The 18,552-nt window shown below is 35.6% G+C and overlaps 1 protein-coding gene across 1 annotated transcript in view; it reads left to right on the top strand.

The window, feature by feature from the left end:
• Positions 1-18,552, top strand: part of AQR (aquarius intron-binding spliceosomal factor) — a 91,675-nt gene that overhangs the window by 15,301 nt on the left and 57,822 nt on the right. Inside the window, exons 5-13 of the mRNA XM_047075346.1 lie at positions 2,929-3,049; positions 5,438-5,578; positions 7,278-7,346; positions 8,442-8,542; positions 12,133-12,209; positions 13,814-13,878; positions 15,018-15,134; positions 16,455-16,568; positions 18,248-18,351. Of these exons, the coding sequence (XP_046931302.1) occupies positions 2,929-3,049; positions 5,438-5,578; positions 7,278-7,346; positions 8,442-8,542; positions 12,133-12,209; positions 13,814-13,878; positions 15,018-15,134; positions 16,455-16,568; positions 18,248-18,351 (909 nt within the window). The remainder of the gene's footprint in view (positions 1-2,928; positions 3,050-5,437; positions 5,579-7,277; positions 7,347-8,441; positions 8,543-12,132; positions 12,210-13,813; positions 13,879-15,017; positions 15,135-16,454; positions 16,569-18,247; positions 18,352-18,552) is intronic.

Here is an 18,552-nt window from a genome sequence, read left to right on the forward strand (position 1 = left end):
AAGATGGAGTATACCTTTTTTATTATTATTCTACTATAGTTAATATACAGTGTTACATTAGATTCAGGTGTACAATATAGTGATTCATCAATTCCAACTCCGTGCTCATCATGACAAGTGCACTCCTAAATCCCCATCATCTATTTCACCCATCCTCCCACCCACATACCTGTATCATCTTGAGCAAATCATTTACTCTCATAGCCTCAATTCCTCATCTGAAAATGTAAAGAATGGGTTTGGAGTTTGCTGTTAGTTAACTCCCAAAATAAAACATTACTGTTAAAAACTGTGGCAAGCCAGTGATATCTCTGAGGCATGTGGCAGAAACAAATATACACTTATGTATTCCAACTGTATTGCACAAAAATTCCCATAGATAAAACCCTGGTAAAGGTGAGTTCAAACTCCCAATTACAAAGCACAGTAGGATAAGAATCAACTATAAGCAAGTTGAAAGAACAGAATTCATTCTCCACCCTGCCCACCCAGGACCTGAGATAATTAAATAATTTATATATACCATCAAATAGTATGTTTAAAGTTACTATAAGTATAAAAGAAGAAATTGAATATGTGAACATGGAACGAGATGCTAAAAATGGGTAGGTTTGGAGAAAATGGAAGTAAAAACGTTTGAGATTTAAAAATTCAATGGACAAATTAAATGCAGGCATACCTTGGAGATATTGCAGGGGCATTTCTAGACCACTGCAATAAACCAAGGCAGATGTATTTTTTGGTTTCCTAGTGCATATGAAAGTTATATTTATAGTACCTATATTGTAGTCTATTAAGTGTGCAGTGCCATTATGTCTAAAAAAATTTACATGCCTTAATTTAAAAATACCTTATTATTGGGGCGCCTGGGTGGCGCAGTCGGTTAAGCGTCCGACTTCAGCCAGGTCACGATCTCACGGTCCGTGAGTTCGAGCCCCGCGTCGGGCTCTGGGCTGATGGCTCAGAGCCTGGAGCCTGTTTCCGATTCTGTGTCTCCCTCTCTCTCTGCCCCTCCCCCGTTCATGCTCTGTCTCTCTCTGTCCCAAAAATAAATAAACGTGGAAAAAAAAATTAAAAAAAAAAAATACCTTATTATTAAAAAATGGTAAACATCTGAGTTTTCAACAAGTCATAATTACTAATCATGGATTACCATAACAAATATAACAATAATGAAAAAGTTTGAAATATCCTATTGCCAATTTTTTGGTAAATCTTACTACCAAAACGTGACAGACACAAAGTGAACAAATACTGTTGGAAAAAATGGTGCTAATAGACTTGCTCAGTGCAGCATTGCCACAAACGTTCAATTTGAAAAATGCGACATCTGCAATGAATAAAGCAACGCACAATAAAACAACATAGGCCTGTGGCAGATTAGACACAGGTAAGAGGGAAATTAGTGAATTGGAATATAGGAAATTAATTAGATAATAGCAAAGAGAAATAGGGATGACAATATAAAAGGAAATTTAGAGATACAAAGGCTAAAATTAGAAAGTCCAATCGATTTCAGAAGAGATTTAGAAAAGAGGAGTAGCAATTTAGAAGAGATGGTGGTTGAGAATTTTCTGCAGTTGAAATATGTGAGTCTTAGATTCAGGAAGTACAGTAAATTCTGAATAGAGCAACTGAAGAGTGGCAAAGATGGAATGAAGATCTTACCGTATGCTAGAGGGGAAAAAAAACATAACGCACAGATTGTAGATTTCTCAGTTGTAGTAATAGAGAATGGAATAGAATGAGACTAATGCAAGAAAAAAATCAACAACAACCCAGAAACAATTGTATAACCAGCTAAACTATCATGAAATAAAGAAATTTCAGACAGATAGATTAACACTAACAGACTTGTTGACAGACGTTCTGAAGGGTATAATTCAGGAAAAAGGAATTTATACTTGTAAGAGAGGAATGAAATGAAACTTTGTGCATATTATTTATGAAAGAGCACTCATGTATCTTACTTGGAGCCTCTTGACCATTATTTCAGGTAAAATTCCACTTACTCAGTTTTCAAGATTCTTCTAAATAAACTAAGTATTGCTAAAGATAGACCTGTGGAAATACTGATGTAAGCATAAGAGGAAGTAGAAAAATTACAGTGCTATAGAGGAGTATAAACACTTAACTATGGGTGGGTGTGCGTTCGGTTGCATGTGTGCATATGTACGTACACACATATGTGAGTGATTGCAGCATGCATGCGGAGTGATTTAAAGTGAGAATAAAACACCTTGCTTTTTTTAGTGCTTGAGGGTATTTTAACCCCTGTACAAAAATTGATGTTTATAACTACCCTGAATGATTAAAAAAAAAAAAAAAAAAAAAAAGACTTAAGTTGTATTGTAGAAATTAGAAATACTTAAATTTCTTGAGGAATATTTTCACCACGGTCTTAAAATAAGAATTTTGGTATTTTAAGAGGAAAATGCTAGTTACCTTGTAAATTGACTTATGTTGAATATACCTAGTAAATTAAGTATTAAAATTAGCTTCTTTTTGATTGTTAAATCTCTTTAGTTTCTAGAAGTCAGTTGGTCTTCGTATGAGGTAGTATTAAGGTCTTAGATACATTTATCTGCTGAACCTGCCCATTATATCATTTTGGCTTTTTACTTCACAAAGAGACTTAGGTAGGGAATATCCAGTGTTCTGAGGGTGATAATTACATACGTTAGTAATCTTTGCTGTCTTCCTACCTTGAAAGTGTAAACTCTCATTCTACAAAGCTGCAATTGCTATATATAAGTTTGTAGCAGGTAGTGACCTAGATTATAGGTAAATTTGTGAAGGATTCTCAAGTTACATAGTTTTTTAAAAAGTTTTCAGAAAGTTTTAGATAATTAACACTTTTCCAGGCGAGTGACATATAGTGAGTGGTGATAACTAATGAAATATTCTGTGCTTTTTTACTCTTCACAGCCAGTATCTTGAAAATTACCTCTGGATGAATTATTCTCCAGAGGTGTCCAGCAAGGCCTATTTAATGTCAATCTGCTGTATGGTGAATGAGAAATTCAGAGAAAATGTCCCTGCATGGGAGGTAACAGATTTAAATTACTTCGTAGCTTTCATACTGTGTTCACTTTAAGCGATTAAAGAGTAGCAGAACTTTTTACTGATAATAAATAATGCTTTTATATATTTATTTTCTAGGTTTATTTATTTTGAGAAAGAGAGAAAGAGAAAGCGAGTGGGGGGAGGGCAGAGAGAGAGAGAGAATTCCCAGTTGTCTCTGCACACTGTCAGCACAAAGCCCTCCATGGGGCTCGAACTCATGAGCCCTGAGATCATGATCAGAGCTGAAATCAAGAGTCAGACACTTAACTGCTGAGCCACCCAGATGCCCCCAAATAATACTTTTAGAACAAAACTTCACCCAATAATAAAGTAACATTGAGAAAAAAATGGATATATGAAAAATGCTATTTTTTTTTTTTGGTTTCAATACATTGTTCAAACTAATTTACTATGAACTGAAAAATTATGAAAGTGAAATTATTTTTGTTTTGTGCTTGATATGAAGAATGGCATGGATTATAAAGACTTTTTGCCTGAGATTAACATGAAGTTTGTATTATTAGCACAAAGAGTGCTCAAATAGGATAATATTTTTCAGTGTCCTTTTTCACAACAGGGAGTATGTATTTGTAGTTTTACGTACAGTAATGTTGCCAACGTAAAGACAGATGTTTATATAATAATTTCAGTTTTCTCTTTATCCCTGATTTAGAGTCTGCTTTCCCTTTTAGAAATTTCTAATAGACATTTTTTCTTTGTGCTAGTGTAATAGAGGCTTGCTCAGTAGAGGTCCAAAGTCTAGGTTTTCTTTGGCTGCCATAAAATGGTCAGCTCATCAACTCTTTTAAATAAAAAAAAGGCATGGGTAATCGTCATCTTTTTGTGGCAATGGTCTCTGAATTAAGAAAATGTTAGATTCTTTAAGATAAACCCATAGACCCTTCTCTCGAATATTCATTAAATAAGTGCCATCTTTGGGCAGATGAGAGCCCAAAGTAAACTGTGCTTTGTGTACTATTGAAAGGTCTTGGGTATTTCTTGAAGTTTATTCAAGCTACTATAGGAAGGGAGAAGGAAGATTTTTTTTTTTGAGCTAAACAATGACCTGATCAGTTTGCATGTTAAAATGACCATTTTGGTGATTAGGGCTTGAAAAAGAGAAATACAGATTAAGAAAAGAGGTTACACACAGATTTTCTAGAAAGTAGAATTGACTGCATTTCATAGCTGAAAAATTAGTATTAGGGAAGGGTGTTATTTTCAATAATTTTCCAGGCTTGGGCAACTGAGTATAATAGATGATTCTGCCATTTACCAAGATAGGTAATCATAGAGGGTTGAGAAATACTCTGAAGGGTACAAAATTGTTGAATTGAGTTTTGGACTTCCTGAATTTAGATTGCCTTTCAGTTATCTAGATGAAATTGTCTAGTAGGCAGAGGAATCTTGGGATCTAGGGTTAATGAGAGTAATCTGGACTGAAGATATATATTTGGAATCATTAGTGTGTGGTCTTTGAAGTCACGGGAGGGAGAAAAGAAGAATGGGGTTAGAACCCTAGAATAGTGCTGTGTACGCAGCAAAAGAAGAGGAACCCTCAGCACATTGTAGAGGGCTAGGGTAGGGGGCTGGTAAGATTCCATTGTCTTTGATAGCGATCAAGATTCAGGGGAGTGCTGGGGTGGAAGCTTGTAGAGAAGTACATGAAAACAACTAGTGTATACCACACATTTGGAGCACTTCTCTATGAAAGAAGAGGGATGTGGAAGTAACTAGATGGGGGGCATAGTTCAGTGAGAAACTTGAATGTATTTACCTAATTTACTTTTTTAAAATATTATTTTCATGTTGAAAAAGTAAAGAGCTAATACAAAGCAGGAGAGGCTGTCGTTGAGAGTCATCAGTGGGAAACTAACTTTTGCTAAAGATGTTGTTTTTCTTGCTTTAAGTCATGAGAATGAAAACATTTCAGATTCTTAGAAAACAAAGACTAAGCTAAATATGAACATAATCCATAAAAGAAAAAAAATAAAGGAATTAAAGCCATTATTTTAGGGGCACCAGGCTGACTCAGGCAGTAGAGCATGTGACTCTTAATCTTGGAGTCCTGAGTTCGAGCCCCACGTTTGGTGTGGAGATTCCTTAAAAAAAAAATGAAAAAATAAAAATATTTTTAAAAAACAAGAAAAAAAAACTCATTATTTTGTTAGGTGAAATTTTCTGCAACTCTTTCATGATCTTGCCAGAAACCTGTATTTGACTTGCTACTATTATAAATAAGCAAATAGTCTTTTTTGCAATTATTTGCTTTTGTTAATAGACTTCTAAAGAATGACCAATTTTTTTTAAGGCAGAAAAGAGAGGGCTTGCAAGCCATTTCAAATTAAATTTTTATTCTTTCTCTTTTCAGACTTTTAAGAAGAAGCCAGATCACTTCCCATTTTTTTTTAAGTGTATCTTGAAAGCAGCATTAGCTGAAACTGATGGTGAATTTTCACTCCATGAACAGACGGTCTTACTGCTTTTTCTTGATCATTGCTTCAATAGTTTGGTAATTTTACTTTATCTTTGGGGGAAACTCAGATTTTCTTGGTGGTGGTGGTGGTTTTATTTTTTATTTATTTATTTTTTTAAAGTTGAACATAAATGAGACTACCTCTGTAGCCAACTCTTCATCCAGTGGTAGTGGGGAATATGGATAATGCCAAAAGCTTAATTTTAGCCACTTCTCAATAAAAACATTTTAGAAGATCCATTCACTTTTTAAAATAGATTTGTACTGGATCTCTCCTTTTTTCTTAAGAAAAATGGTAACAGGAACGGAAATTCTCCAAAGATAGAGCAGCAAAGAATCTGGTTTTTATGAACTTTGCATAATGAGATCTGTGCCATAAGTTGCACACAAAAACTACCTTTATTACTTTTTCGTCCTGCTTCATGGCTGGCAGGCAAGAAGGAGAGTTCTAATTTGAGTTCACTCGATTAGGTGCAGTTTTCATCCTTCTAAAGAATTAAATATTTACAGTAATTAATATTTCATTTGCACTGCTCTGCTGTGGTTATCTGAAGGTCTATACCTATTTATTTAAAAATAAGTACTGCTGAGCTGAGAGTGCATTAGACCCATGCAGGAGAATGCATAGGGTTCTTTCTTATCCTTATCCTGAAGACTGAATGTTGATAGATGGGTAGTTATTGCTTGTTCTAGGTCCTGCCTCAAATGAATCTTGTAAAGGCATTAAAAAAAAGATTTATGCCCCCAGTGGATGCCACTATTACCTCTAACATTGATTAAACTAAACAACGTCAATGTAAATATAGACATGATTATCAGAAATTAAGCAAAAACAAGATGAAATTAGTGTTAGTAGTTTGGTACTTGGTTTAGTTAACTGAAAAACTTGTTTATTATTGAAATACTTTATTTTTTTCAACATGCCATCAGTACTTATTATTTGTGGTAGTTAGGTCTATGAGGCAGCTGCCGACACTGAATTAGCTAAAATTGAACCATTGCTCCTAGGGAGAATAAAGGGTTGGGTGCCTACAAGCCAATGTCACAACATTTCATCATTCCATCAGTACATAATCTTGTTTTATGTGTTTCTGTTTAAAGACACCTTATGTAATATATATTGTTGCTTTATTGACATGGAACTCATGGCCAGAAACACTATAACTTAAGTATGAATGAACCTTCTGTAATACACTTATTTTCTGTATAAGACACATCACAGCCTTCTTGCACATAGGAACACTAACCAGCACTTCAGCCATGTGCTTTACAATAGCAAAATCACCAACAAAAACCATAAAAATGTGAGAAAGGTAGCACTGAACAGACACACAGAAAAGGATGCTTCTTTATAGTATGAGAGCTGAAACAAGAAGACGGATCATTACCTTGTTCACCCCCAGCTGAAAACCTCAAGCCTGTAACCACTGCATGTTGGGCAACTTAGCATTTTTCACTGATCTGTGCCGCCTTGGACAGCACTAGGCGTATTGAATTTGGGGTTACAAATACATATTTGTGAATAGATGAACTCGCAAATACAGAATCTGTAAATGATGAAGATTGTATCTTTTTTGAAAAGTATTAAGCTTCTTAATATTAAAATATCATTAATTTGAAAGTATTGGTGGCATGTTTTCACCCTGGGACTTAAAAAGACAGTATTTCCTTATGTAAAGATTTAAGTTAAAATACTGATGTGTGTATAAATTTGTTTTCTTTGTGCCTTAAACAGGAAGTAGACTTGATACGGAGTCAAGTACAGCAGCTTATCTCCCTCCCAATGTGGATGGGCTTACAGCCGGTAAGTATCTTCAGAAACTTAGGCGTGTGTGTGTTACAAGTGGAAAATGTGGTTTTAGACTTTGTAGCTTTAACATAGGTATAAAATGGTGGCCCAAAACCCCTTTTCCTGTTTAGAAAATGTATTTATTGTGCATTAATTTGTCATGGATGCAGTTTTTTTCAGTTTTAAAGTTTTTATGTATCTGCAAGCTAATAGATTTCACCTCATGTCAGTATTGTAAGGTAAAATAAGATAATATCTATGGAGTTCATAAAGAAGGGGGATAAATTTAGCAAACTATGGTGATTATTTCTGCGTGTGCCTTTGGATGAGACTAAATATAGACTAGAATATTTTATTTTCTTAGATTAGAATGTACATATAGCTATAGGAGAAGGTCTGGATTATGTTTAATGACTTCCTTTTATTCATCAAATCCTTATTGGATAATATGTGCCTGTATCAAAACCCAATTAACTTATCTTGGGGAGTAAAGTTACAGCTGTCAAATTTTAGTATAGTACTTTATTCAAAATACCATTTCCTGCATATGGGTTTTTGCATAGAGCCAAATATGCAAGCTCATTCATAGGTACCGGCTGATGGTGATGAAAACAGGCATATATAAATAATTAGTGCTAAGCTAATTATTTAATGCTAAGTTAACTGATAAGTGCCATTAGAAAGAATGTAGTCATATGGACATTTCCTTGTCTGCTTGTGACAGCTGTTTCTATGTTCATTGTTTTAGACTTATTTTTCAAACTTCAGTGATTTTACTAATAAGTGTTAATGCTCATATTTTTCTAATTTAAATCCTTCATTTTAGAAATAAGAAATTTAATTGATTATTGAGCTTATGACCTTCATAAGAAAAGGCAGTTTCTTTTTTTTTTTTTTACATTATTAGTAACAATTGTTAGAATTAAATAGTTTTTTTAAAATTAGAGTTGTTAGTTTCTTAGTTTTCAGGTTTTGTCATGTTGCTTTCAGGTTTTATCCCATTGCTTTATATTGTATCCACACATTAGAAAACTAGCTGATAGTTGATCTAATATTTACCTTTGTAAACTTTGAGGTTACTGGTGATTTAATATCACATCATTCTTTCAGGCACGATTGGAATTAGAATTAAAAAAGACCCCTAAGCTAAGAAAATTTTGGAACTTGATTAAAAAGAATGATGAAAAGATGGATCCAGAAGCAAGAGAACAGTATGTTGCCAAAATTTTGTTCCACATTGGTTTATTATTTTGGTTTTAAGTCCTAGATGGTGTTGATTGGTTTGTTGTTTCCTTTATATAGGCTGAACTAAATAAATAAGAAGTGCTTTTACTGTCATAGGAATATTTTTCATAAAGGTCTAAAGGGGAAACCACAACATCACCATGTTTTTCTTCTTTCTCTTCTCTCTGCTCCAATGATAAGGATATCATTGATCCTCTCCCTGCCTCTTGACCGTAGTTTGTCTGTCATGGATGTTTTTCAATTTTCTGCACAATCTTCAAGCTATCAATCAACTTTTCTTTCTTTTTCTCACTCCCTTACTCTTTATAGTGACTTTTATACACTCCAGCCATCATTCGTTTGTTCATTCATTTATTCATTCATTCAACAACTAGTGAATGTTTATCATTTTGCCAGGTACTCTTCTAGGTATAGGGGACATAATAGAGAATGAAATGGAAGTAGTTCCTATTCTGTGGAGCTTACATTCTAGTTGGGGGCAGATAGCACCAAAAAAAGATCAATTATATAGTGTATTAGATGGTGATACATGTTAGGGAGAAAAATAAGTCAAGTATAAGGATTAAAGAAGCAGGTGAGGATTATGGTTTCTTTTAATAGTAGTATTTATTATGAGTTGGGGAAGTCTGATAGCAAGTATTTATTTCACCACACAAAGTACTATTAGTAGGAAACGGGAAGGATCCACATACTCTTAAGAGGCTTTTCTCTCTCTCTCTCTGCGAGACTAACTCGGTGACTAGTGCAATACCCCTTGCACTGTCTCCATCTTTAAAACCTTTTTTTTTTTTTTAATGTTTATTTTTGAGAGAGAGAGACAGAGCATGAATGAGGGAGGAGCAGAGGGAGAGGGAGACACAGAATCCAAAGCAGGCTCCAGGCTCTGAGCTGTCAGCACAGAGTCCGACGTGGGGTTCGAACCCACGAGCTGTGAGATCATGACCTGAGCCAAAGTTGGGCACTTAACCAACCGAGCCACCCAGGCACCCCGTGTCTCCATCTTTTATTGCTCTTTTCCATTCACTCCTTTTTTTCTGCATATGTATATATGCTGAAGACTCCCTTCCCTTGGACCTGTGATGACTTTCTGGTTCTTTCTTATTGTTTGATCCACTTTGGAGAGTACTCTATACATGTGTAGCTGGTAATTTCATGAGTATGGATGAGATTATTTAGTGAGATACATAAACCATGAAAAGAGGGTTGAGGACAAAAAGAAATGGAACCTGGAGTTGTGCTGGTGGTTACTGAAAATAGGAAGAACTAAGAAAAGCTACATGTCAGAAAAATGAGTTTGGGTGGGTGGGAGTGAGAGCCACGAGGAGAAGATATTAGGGACAGGGTAGGAAAATTCCTTCTTTAATTTCCAACTCTAGTCTCATTATTCATGGTGTCTTCCCACCCAACAGCCTCTTGATTAGACTAATCACATGGCATCTGCATTACTTGACTATTTTTTCTTAAACCTACTCTTCCTGTTACCTCAACATGATTTAATCATAAATCTCTCTGGCCCTGTCTTAGAATAATTCTTTGCTGTATACAGTTGACCCTTGAACAGGGCAGGGATTAGGGGCACTGGCCACCCTCTCATACAGTCACAAGTCCTCATGTAACTCGTGACTTCCCAAAAACCTAACTGTTAATAGTCCTCTGTTGACCAGAAGCCTTACTGATAACAGTTGGTGAACACGTATTTTGTATATTTTGTATATCATATACTGTACTCTTACAGTAAATTAAGCTTAGAGAATAGAAAGTATTATTAAGAAAATCATAAGGAAGAGAAGATATATTTCCAGTACTGTGCTGTATTTATTGAAAAAATCCGCATGTGAGTGGACCTATACATTTCGAACCTGTGTTGTTCAAGGGTTAGCTGTACTTCTGTTTGCCATGAACTCCAGTTTGGCTTAAGTAATATTCATTGTTTTCCCTCCTAAACTTAATTTTCTGGCCAGTTTCTCTTAATTCTTTCAGAAATTGGGCTTAGAATATTCCAGTCCTCTGGCCAGCAATTTATATCCAGTCAGCCAATCCTGTTGATCTTTTGTCCTTCCTCTCTTTTGCCTGTTCACACTGTTGTCATCTTAATTCAAGCCTCCAGAGCCTCTTGACTAAAGCATTACAATGAATTCCTATTTGATGTTTCTTCCAGTTTTCCCACAACAATGAGCCTAACTAGCCATCTTCATAGAAAATTTTGTGGTTTTCCCATATTCACAAGCTTTGCCTATTCACAAGCTTTGCCTATTCACAAGCTTACAGTGGTTTCCTTCTTAGAGGAGAAGCTCTAAACTCCTTGCAGTGGCATTCAGAAACCTCCAGCTGTTTTGTTTGTGACTCCCCCAAATCCCTGGGTATTCATTGTTTCTTCCACTTTATTGAAGGCTAACCTTCCAAACACTTCTGGACCAACTACTTCAAGCCACTGTGCTTTCTTCTGAACTTCAAACCACGCTGTGTGTTTTTTATTGAAACTCCAGCTGTTGGTATAATAGTTAAAATATGTGTAGTTGTTGAGGGGCATCAGGTGGCTCAGTTGGTTAAGGTCATCTGAATTCAGGTCATGATCTTGCAGTTGGTGGGTTTGAGCCCCATGTTGGGCCCTGTGCTGACAGCTTAGAGCCTGGGGACTGCTTCAGGTTCTGTGTCTCCCTCTGTCTCTGCCTCTCCCTCACTTGTGCTCTGTTTCTCTCTCTCTCTCTTTCTCAAAAATAAAAATTAAAACATTTTTTAAAAAATACATGTGTAGTTGTTGAAAGAATAGGTTCTTCAGTTGGAACCTGTTGGAACCGTAGTACCTGTTTAATGGGACTGTTGTCAGCATTTAATGAGATTATTCGAGTGAAGCACTTAACACAGCTCAGATCCTGACACAGTAAGTGCTCATTTAATGTCAGCCAGTTTTAGTAATTACATGTTGGTTTGTGTTACTAATTATCGTCATGTTATATGACTTGTTTCCGGTCATGTAGTCATTCCCCTCCTTTGTATTTCCCCCAGGACTGGCATAATCATTTACAGCTGTCCAATACCTGGTGAATGTTTGTTGATTGACTGGTACACAGTGCATCTTAAATTAGTAATGAGTAGAAAGTTGTTCTTTAAACCAGCATTTAAGTTTTAGACATTGTAATACTCTATTATATATAATACTTAAAATATACTAAAGTATAAAATTGCTTGTTTTATTTTAACTGTATACTTAAACGTTAAATTTTGAATGTCAAGGGCAGACTGTAAATGAAATTTTGAAAACTCCTTTCAAGTTCTGACCTTTAAATCTCAAGTGAAAACCTTCACAGTAACATGGTAAGAGAAAGTGGTGTTTTCTTTGCTGGCTCATTTAGGCCGGTAATGAGGCTCTTCTTTTCTTTACATAGTCTTGTGTATACATACAAAGAAGCAGGTGTGTGTTCAAATTATGACCCTAATTTCAGAGAGAAGTGGAACATTTGAATAGTGTAAGAAAAGCTTGTTCAGCATTTAAATTTTACTTTTGAAATAATTATTTTTCAAAAACAATTTGGTCAACGTTGTTCTCTGATTTTAGAGCCTACCAAGAAAGAAGATTCCTTTCACAACTCATCCAGAAGTTTATCTCTGTGTTGAAATCAGTGCCACCTTCTGGTAACTATCTTCTTCCTCTCAGCTTATTTGTGAAGTTGTGGTTTAGATGCTCCTATAGTATTCACTAGCCTCTAATCTAAAAACTGCTCCTAGAACAGTTTTAAATCATAAAGACAACGTACCTGCCCTCCCCTTTTCATATATATGACCAGTCTGAGTATTATGACTGCGTTAAAAATTCACATATTTTGGGGTGCCTGGGTAAGCTCTGTTGGTTGAGTGTCTGACGCTTGATTTCGGTTCGGGTCATCCATGGGATTGAGCTCTGCGTTAGGCTCTGTGCTGAATGTGAAGCCTGCTTAAGATTCTCTCTTTCTCTCCCTCCGCCTCTCCCTCTCTCCTCTCTTTTTATATAGTTATTGAAATATTCATTTACTTAGCAAATATTTTTTGAGTTTGCTTGCAAGACCTAGATTCTGAACAAGGTGCTAGGGTACAATGTTGAACAAGTCAGTCACAGACCCACATGGCATTTATCCTGTGGTACTGAATAGTGTTTTTAGACAGCATCAAATACTGATCGAACAGGAGATAGTGATTTTTGAGATAACAAGCTATAAGGCAAAATGGGAAAGATATTCCCTCCAATGTGGCCCCTATTTATTGATGAAACAAATACAAATATATGCTCTGTAGACTATGTACTTAAAAATATGCCATGATTATACTGTATTTGTGTGTGTGTGTGTGTGTGTGTGTGTGTGTGTGTGAGAGAGAGAGAGAGAGAGAGAGAGAGAGACAGAGAGAGAGACAGAGAGAGAGAGACAGAGACACAGAGGGAGGGAGATATGCCTATATATCCAGAGGGGCTAATTACATTATGTTGGGTTTGCAAGCTCTACATAGAATACTTTTTACTTAATAAAGGTGTATATATACTATGTAAGGTGTATCATTTGTTAATATTTTATTTCCTAAATGGGATATAATCTAAGAACAGTTCTGTAGATATACCATATTTATATTTTTGCATCAGAGATTGTTGCTTTGTTTACACTACTTATAAATGCCAACCTTCCAAGTAATATTTTACAACTGAAAATCATAACTATAATTTAGTGAGGAATAGATACTAATGCTATATACATCAGCTATACCTGATTGAGGCATAATGTTACTCCCAGCCTAAGTGTATAGAAAAACTTGTCATATGCTGATAATCTAAGTCACTTACTTAATATTAGTATTTTTATTATTTTATTTTTTTAAATTTACATCTAAATTAGTTAGCATATAGTGAAACAGTGATTTCAGGAGAAGATTCCTTAATGCCCCTTACCCATTTAGCCCATCCCCCCTCCCACAATCCCTCCAGCAACCCTCAGTTTGTTCTCCACATCTATGAGTTGTTAATGTTAGCCATTCTGACAGGTGTGAGGTGGTATCTCATTGTGGTTTTGATTTGTATTTCCCTGATGATGAGTGATGTTGAGCATTTTTTCGTGTGTCAGTTGGCCATCTGGATCTCTTCTTTGGAGAAGTGTCTGTTCATGTCTTTTGCCCATTTATTCACTGGATTATTTGTTTTTTGGGTGTTGAGTTTGATAAGTTCTTTGTAGATTCTAAGTAAGGAAATCTTAACATGTTCTGTCTGTTATGTCCAGAACCTGTCACTATGGACAAAGTTCATTACTGTGAAAGATTCATTGAACTTATGATTGATCTGGAGGTAAGAAATTTGCAGTGACTTTCCTGTTACATCATCATTATGGTGGATAAGTTTGAGCATATGACTGTGAAATATATGAAATATTTCTTCATTACCTCAGACAGGCCTTAGATTTTACCTGTTTCTATGTGTAACAGAGAAACAAAAGTAAAATGCAGTTGGCTCTTTAAGTTTTCAAATAACTGTCAGATGGCTGCTATTTGTAGAAAAAAACATGTAGTATAGTTATTAAATATGGGTCCAGCAGTGGCAATTTATTTTCTATCATATTTTAATACCCCATCATGGAGTTTTTAATAGTGGCTGAAGTTGTGGATTTATGGGCATCTCTTTAATAATCTCACTTTTCTAAATGTGCCTAATATTGTTGGTGAAGAAAGATATAGCTGCTATTGTCAATTTTTTAAATTAAGATCCTTGAAGAAGATTTCATAATACTAGGTGCAAGATTTTGACAGAGAGTTCAGATGCAGAGTTGGTATAATTCAGACTCAGTTCATTTCCTTTCCCTCTTTACTGCAGGAAATTGAAAGAAAATCCTTTGTGTTCATTTCTTATCTGGAGAGACAAGGTAGTTTCTTGACATACGGATTAGAGTATTGGACTTGCAGCCATGCATGAGATCTTCATTCAGATTCTGGTTCTGCCAGTAACTAATTTATAGCCTCTGAGGATCTCAATAACCTCATCTATAAAATGAGGATATTTGATTAGATTAGTGGTTTTCAAACTGATGATCACAGTGTCTCAGCATTGTCTTGCTGACTGTCACAGGACGATGTGGTAAGAGGAAATGGAGGATGAAGTCTCCATATAGGGGTCCCCAGTCCCTTTTCTCTCAGAGTAGCACCATTTTTAAATCTATACCCAAAATATATTGAGATTTCATAGAAGATTTTGTTTGAAAACTACTGGCTTTCGTATCTGTGAAATTTCTTCTAATGTCGTATTTTATTTATAAACATTGCCACTGCGCCTGTTTACACATGGACCAGACCCTTTGCTTTGTGCACAGTGTCTTTTGGGAGACTAGAGGGTACTTTGTATGTGATTGACACTTCTGAGTGAAGGATCAGTAGAGTTTACCTCTAGCTGCAGAGAACATGCAGATTTATTGCCATGGTATTTATTTTTTTTAGGCCCTCCTCCCCACAAGGCGCTGGTTTAATACCATTCTGGATGACTCCCACCTTTTGGTTCATTGTTACCTTTCCAATCTTGTTCATAGAGAAGAGGATGGCCATCTTTTTTCCCAGGTGAGCACTGATAATATCTGAACATATTTTCATTTCTAAATTGATTCTTTTTCTGCCATGCAACCAAGAGTGCCAGTGGTGATATAAAGGAAATTTTACTAAATATTGAATTAAGTAATGTAAATTCCCAATTAGTCATTTTAAAGTAAAATCAAATCTTAGTATAGAAAACGAATGAAGAGCTTTGATTAATCATACATGATTTTATTATTGGACTAAATTAGGATTTTGGCAGTGCAGTCCCACATACTCATATATTTTATGTTAGTAACCACTGTGGAATACAGTAGATGATGAGCACTAATTTCAAGAGAACTATGCCCTCCTCTCATGGCTGTCTTTCCATATGACGGTGGTGACCAAAACCGTTGAGAGCATGGCAGTGCACTTCATTTGCTACCTTGAGTAGAAAGAAGTAATAGTGTTTCACATTTCCTGTTTTGCATCACCTCTTCAGGAAAAAGTCTTCCACCAAACTCCTAATACTTGCCTTTCAATGAGATCATAGTTGGAGATACAATTTTTGTGTGCTTATATATTCTTTTAAGAATTCTTTTATCTTGTATCTATATTTTTTCTCATTCTCTTACTAAATTTCTATCCAGTGATTTGCCACATGCATTAAAACATACTAAAATTCTAGTATCTGTTTTGCCATAGGTTAGAATCAATAATGATGAAGATTTGGGGTAAATGTAGCCAGTAGACTGTGTCTCTGGGGAAAACAGGCCTTCATTATAGCAGCAGGAACTAAGCCAAAGCAAGGGCTTAATGGCTGTGGAGACTGATGAGAGGAATAAATATCTTAGCTTTCCTCACCTTGCTGCATTTCCCTAATAGTAGCAGCACACAGAGAAGAATATCTCCAATTATGAATTCCAAAACCCTCATTCAGAAAATTCTGTATTAAGTGGCCTACCTAAGTAAAGGACCTCAAGAGTTCCCTCTAGTGGTGTAGTTCCATAAATTGGCAGTGGTGTACTTTGTTTTTTTCCATTTAAGTGTTTGGCTTCCTTTGATTAAATCCTTAATGTCCGTTCAGTACTGGGATTTCAATTTAAGTTCCTCTCTGTAGAAGTAGACTGTGTATATGAAATAGACTCTTAACAATTTATTCACAAGAAACATACTTTTTCCTCACACAAATAAAACATGTTTGGATATGTTCTGAAGTGTTTGTTGCAGTGTTTATATTCCAGAGTTTTCCAGCACCTCGGAGAAGGTATACAGACTTACTTAATCTTTATAATAAGTAGTTTTTGTTTGTGGTTTCTTGTTCTTATGTTCACACAGTTTATTAATGTAAATGTATCCTTTCAGCTTTTGGACATGCTTAAGTTCTATACTGGTTTTGAGATTAACGACCAGACTGGGAACGCTCTGACAGAGAATGAGATGACTACAATTCACTATGACAGAATCACTTCTCTCCAGGTGACTGAAATGCAGTATAGCTTGTGCTTCTGCTCCCGTCAAGTTGGTTCATAAATAATGTAGTTTCATGTAGTACAGGTATAAAAAACTACTAATTTAATAGTGTTTCATCTTGAACTTTTAAAATGTTACTTTTAAAATTTTTAAATACTTAAAATAATGCTAACTTTTAAATTTTTTAAAAATATTACTTTTAAATATTTTATTTAAATATTTTAATTATTTTTAAATAAGTTTTTAAATATTTTAAAATATTACTATTTCTAATGAATTCATGGGGAAAAAATGGCTTTCTTCATAGTCTTCAATCTTGAGAATCAAGATACTGATATTTGACACTCAGAAATGTTTGATTAATTACTGGGCCAATTTGGTGCATATACTTACCAGTTTTATTTATGAAAGAGTATTCCCAATGTATCGACAAAGTATGTGTGAGCGTTTTATAAATTTTAAAGATAAACACATGTAATGGGACCGAAATTGTCCAGTACAGCTCAGCTGTGTCAACAGAGTACCTTTGTTTTCTGTTCTTGATTTCCTCTTGCTCTTGCCCTTTCTGGTGGTAAAAAGAAGCTTTTATTTGTCACTTTGGAGAAATTCAGTCCTGTCTGTTTCCGTCTTTTTGGGGAAAGACTCAAACTTAAGTTCAAAATGTCTTTCATAATCAATTCCACTATCTCTCAGGGACTCTCTGTTCTCCCTCTTCTTTCCCCAAATGGCATCTGGGTATATGGAAGCATTGAGATAGCCTCATTGTTTTGGAAGAAGAGTGACCTGCACAACTTACATGTCTTTTCTTGCTTTGCTCAGAGCATTGGTGTTTTTGTCCTTCTGCTTCTGCCCTTGAAGTAACCACAGCTGGCGCGGCTTGTGGTCTGCTCTTGTGGCACAGGCATGGCATGATGATTCCCGAGGAGCTTGGCTATCTCCTTGCTGACGAGGCTGCACTCTTGCTCTTGGTCATGCTGGAGTCCTCCAGAGAGCTGACTCCCATTCATTTCCTAGCTTCAACAGTTCACTCTCAGGCTTGGGTTGCAGGGTCATTTCACCATTGCCTGTAGTAACCCTATGGCATGCTCACCAGTAACCTTGGCAGGTTTTTGTGTCATCCCACTGTGGGGCACATGAAAACTTCCGGATTTCTCTGTGCCACGTGGGCATTGAGAAAGACTAGGGATGTTATCACATACACTCTTACCCAGTCACTGTAGTGCTACTATTTCTGTTTTCTTGTGGCTTACCCCATGTCGGCTGGGGGTGTTAACCCTGTGAAGTCCTTTCTTTCCAGAGTTCCTAAGTAAAACAAAGCACAAACACACTGTACTTTTGGTTTCTCCCTCAAGCTATCTCTTCAGGTATTTTATTTCTCTCCCTTCCTGTCAGTGAAGGTAGCTTTATTGGCTGTTTCATGTATGTTCAAAATACAACTTAGAAATAAAAAGTTGAACATTGACTCTTTGTTTTTGCGTTCCTGCTAGAATAATTCTGGTTTTCCCCCATTGTATTGAATGCTTCTGACTAAATAAGGCAGAGGTCACATATGAGAAGCATATAAGAAAGAGAAGTGCATTAATATATTTTTTAATATTTTTATTATATAGTACATAAATTGTAGTTTATTGTTAATATGCAGACATTAGTTCTTGAGTTTTGTTTTTGTTTTTCCCGTTTTCTAGAGAGCTGCCTTTGCACATTTCCCTGAACTCTATGATTTTGCACTCTCAAATGTGGCAGAAGTAGATACTCGGGAATCTTTGGTCAAGTTTTTTGGACCACTTAGGTAAGTCAACATGGAAAGAAAACTGAATTTTAATTTTCTTTGTGTTTTTAATCATTTTGCACTACCTTAAGTAATGTAACTTGTTGCACCGCTTGCTTTGTTGACAACTAAAACTAATGCTTCTCTCCAGCAGTTAGTATCTTTAAGTCACTTCGCTATAATTATTGATCATCTATTTTGGGAGCAAAATTAATATTTATT

The sequence above is a fragment of the Lynx rufus genome, unplaced genomic scaffold (genome assembly GCF_022079265.1).
Source record: "Lynx rufus isolate CCGP_SWC_20201006 ecotype Redwood Valley unplaced genomic scaffold, mLynRuf1.p SCAF_13, whole genome shotgun sequence".
Taxonomy (NCBI): domain Eukaryota; kingdom Metazoa; phylum Chordata; class Mammalia; order Carnivora; family Felidae; genus Lynx; species Lynx rufus.